The following is a 3,906-nucleotide window of genomic DNA, read 5'->3' on the forward strand; positions in this document are numbered from 1 at the left end:
AGATAATAGAAGGGACCACAAATTGGGAAAAGGGATGATCAGAAGCAAACACTATTGTGGGAGGACAGGTCAAGGAAGAGACATGTATGACCTCTATTGAATTACTTGTTTTCTCAATGAGTATGGGTGGAAAGGCAGGGAGAGAATATGGAACTCAAAGCTTTAAGGATGAATGTTAAAAATTGTTTAAGCATGCAACTGGTAATTAAACTATACAGGCAATGGAGTATAGAAATCTATTTTGCCCTACAGGAGAATAGAGGGTAAGGGGGAGGGAAGAAGGGTGGGTAATAGAAGGGAGGACAGGCTGGAGGAAGGGGTGAATGGGGTGCATGCTGTCCTGGGGTGGGGAATGGGGAGAGATGCGGAGAAAATTTTGAATTCAAATTCTGTAGAAGTGAATGTTAAGAACTGAAAAATAAATAAACTATATATTAAAAAAATTAAAAAATTTACAGACACTTTTTACTTTTATATTAACTTTATTCCCAAATATATCCTTTCCCTCCCTTTGTAAGAAACATTTTTTTAAAAGAGGGGAAATTTCCCTCCCCCCCCCCCAATCTAAGCAATACATTAACCAATTACTCTATCTGCAATGTTCCACACCCATTGTACCCATACCTTGGTTGAGAAGAGGGGGAGGTGACTGTTCCTATTTCCTTTTCAAAGCCAATCTTTTCAATCCCACATTAAATTTAAAGAGGAAAGTTAGCCCTTTGCTCCTAAATGACTGGAAAATTCCACTCAACTGAACGATGGAAGGGGATCATTCTTACCACAGTCAAAGATCACCTCCACAAAGTATGGGAGGTCATGGTACAGGACAAACGTCACTGATGAAAACAACTTTGTAACCCAAGTAGCCTCATCTTTTCAAAAATGGTGGTTCGATTTTATTACCTCTCCCTCCCCCCAAGTCATATGTGATATCAGAATTCTTGCAGTCTTAAATTTTATGCTGTCATTTGAAATCTGACGCCACAAGACAGACTTTTTGAACAGATTTGAATGGAATCCCATGCCAAGGGTAGGGAAATGTAGTGTAAAGGGGATATGACATCTGATGGGATGAGCTATCTGATGGGATGAAAAGAGCTCTGGACTTGGAATCAGGAGATCTGGGTTCTAATTTGATCATATTCCTAATGGGATATGTGACTATGGCCAAGTAATTTCTTTCTTTCTTTTTAAAAATCAATCAATCAATTAACTAATTATTAGTTTACAACATTCAATTCCATGAGCTTTTGAAAAAAGTTCCAAATTTTTCTCCTTTTCCTCCCTCCCTCCTCCCCAACATGGCATGCAGTGCATTATAGGCTCTACATACACATTCACATTAAACATATTTTCACATTAGTCATGTTGCAAAGAAGAATTAGAATCGTGGAATCAACTAAGAGAAAGAAGGAACAAAAATAAAGAGAAAGAGCAAATAGTCTGCTTCAATCTGCATTGAGACTCTGTAATTCTTTCTCTAGATGTGGATAGTATTTTCCATCACGAGTCTTTTGGAGTTGTCTTACAATCTTGCTTTGCTGAGAAGAGCTAAGTTTATCAGTTGGTCATCACACAAAGTTAGACATCACACAATGGCTGTAACTGTGTACAATGTTCTCCTGGTTTTGCTCCCCTCACTCAGCATCAGTTCATATAAGTCTTTCCAAGTTTTCTGAAGTCTGCATGTTTGTCATTTCTTATAGTACAATAGTATTCCATTACATTCATATCCCACATCTTGTTTAGCCATTTCCCAATTGATGAGCATTCCCTCAATTTCCAATTCTTTACCACCACAAAAAGAGCACTATAAATATTTTTGTACATGTGAGTCCTTTTCCCATTTGTATGATCTCTTTGGGATACGGTCCTAGAAGCGGTATTGCTGGGTCAAAGGGTAAGCACATTTTTATAGCCCTTTGGGTATAGTTCCAAATTGCTCTCCAAAATGGTTGGATCAGTTCACAACTCCACCAACAATGCATTAGTGTTCCAATTTTCCCATATCTTCTCCAGCATTTATAATTTTCCTGTTTGGTCATGTTAACCAATCTGACAGGTGTGATATGGTATCTAAGAGTTGCTTTGATTTGCATTTCTCTAATCAGTAGTGATTTAGAACACTTTTTCATATGCTTATAGATACCTTTAATTTCTTCCTCTGAAAACTGTCTCTTCATAGCCTTTGACCATTTATCAATTGGGGAATGAGCCAAGTCATTTCTATAAGCCTCAGTTTCTTTCTCTGTAAAATGAGAGTTGAATTAAATAGTCTAAGTACTTTCCAGTTACAGATCCATCATCCTGTTCCCTTTGCTCCCTGGGCCTCAGTTTTATTATCTGAGTTCCTTCAAGTCTCAACTAAAACTTCATTTTCTGCAAGAATTCCCTCCCAGTCCTCCTTGATCTTAGAGCTTTTTCTTTGTATACTACGTGCTTATGGGCATGCTGTCCTGTTGTAAGAGTATAACTCTCCAAGAAAGCTGAACTCTCAAAGGCCAGTGCTGAGTCATAAATTCCTTGCTGACAAAGTAGTAGCAAAAGACATCCAGGCAACAGTTGACATTGGAGAGGCAGAGGGCCAGCTGCAGAGCGAAGCTGATGCCCTGCTTGGTGCTGCAGTCTTGGATGAAGTTGTTCCTTACCAGGAACTGCAGGAAGATGCACAGGTGGACAGGCACAAAGGAGACAACAAAGACAGCCAGACTGGCACCAATGGAGTGGATAATGTGAGCCCTCTTCCTAGTCAAAGTACTTCCCTGGTCCTGCTTGCCCAGCAGGGTGTGGATGCTGCTGAATGAGCAGAAGCAGACTATGGCCATGGGAAGGAGGAATCCAAAGACCTCCAGGGGGATGATGGCTCTGACATGCCAGGCACCATCAGACATATTGTGGAAGCATGTGGAGTTGCTGGCTTCTCCATGAAATTTGTAGACAGGGATGGTGCCTATCCACACCAGTGCCCAGATGGAACAGCAGACTAGAGAAATGTTCCTTGGGGACCGAATGTTTTTGACCCAGAAGGGGTGCTTGATGGACACATAACGGTCAAGGCTGATGAAAGTGATAATGAATACACTCCCATACATGCTGACAAAGTAGAGGCACTCAACCATGGTACAGAAGGAGGATGCATGGGTAGGGCCTTGGGAGAGCACCGTCTTGAAAGGAAGAGAGAGCACAAGCAGCAAGTCGAAGACTGCCAGGTTGATCATATAGATGGAAGTGGCCCTATACTCCTGCCACTTTCTCAAGAAGGAGGTAAAATTGTAGATGGCCAGCAGGTTGAGACATAGACCCAGGAAAAAAGTGGGGATGTGGACACCCATCTGCACTGTCTTCATCAGGCTATCGACTTTTTTGAAGGAACAATTTTCACTGTAGTTCCTCATGCTTTTCCCTGAAATACAAACAGCAGATAAGACCAGATGCCCCATCATTTAACCCAAATGGCCAAGCTTTAAGAAGCAATGGCCACCAAACTGCAGTCACATTTTATCAAATAAACATGGTGCAGAGATGGAGGAGACTTGGTTTCATGACTCACCTCTGTCACTACCTAGTTGTATGGCAGTAGGAAAGTCAATTAAACGCTCTTTGTTTGGTTTTCCTTATGTACAAAATGAGGAGGGTGGAGTTGGTGACCTTGAACATAACATCCTTTGTTGCCCTTTGATGCTAAGAAGGATCAGCCACCTTCACCTAGGACACACACACATACACACACGTGCATGTACATATATACCTATATAAATTTATGATTTCCCCAAGCTCACACAGCTGGGTTTGAATCCAGGGCTCCCTGACTCTGAGGAAGACTCTGTCAGTTCTGCCATGCTAGTCTCAAACTAGCATTATGTTCTATCTAAAGTCACTGTAATCTCTTTAGTCAGCCTGGAGTCC

General features: G+C 41.2%; 1 protein-coding gene across 1 annotated transcript; it reads right to left on the bottom strand.

The window, feature by feature from the left end:
* Window positions 1–563: 563 nt before the first annotated feature.
* On the bottom strand, window positions 564–3,415 carry GPR55 (G protein-coupled receptor 55). Its single transcript, XM_072638334.1, has one exon. It carries the CDS (start codon window positions 3,393–3,395, stop codon window positions 2,433–2,435), a length of 963 nt encoding a protein of 320 aa, XP_072494435.1. The 5' UTR covers window positions 3,396–3,415; the 3' UTR covers window positions 564–2,432.
* Between the last annotated feature and the right edge of the window lie 491 nt (window positions 3,416–3,906).

The sequence above is a fragment of the Notamacropus eugenii genome, chromosome 2 (assembly GCF_028372415.1).
Source record: "Notamacropus eugenii isolate mMacEug1 chromosome 2, mMacEug1.pri_v2, whole genome shotgun sequence".
NCBI classification, from domain to species: Eukaryota; Metazoa; Chordata; class Mammalia; order Diprotodontia; family Macropodidae; genus Notamacropus; species Notamacropus eugenii.

What these genes read in the sequence shown, in the direction of transcription:
- GPR55 (XM_072638334.1), bottom strand. Translation starts at nt 3,395, where the DNA reads ATGAGGAACTACAGTGAAAATTGTTCCTTCAAAAAAGTCGATAGCCTG.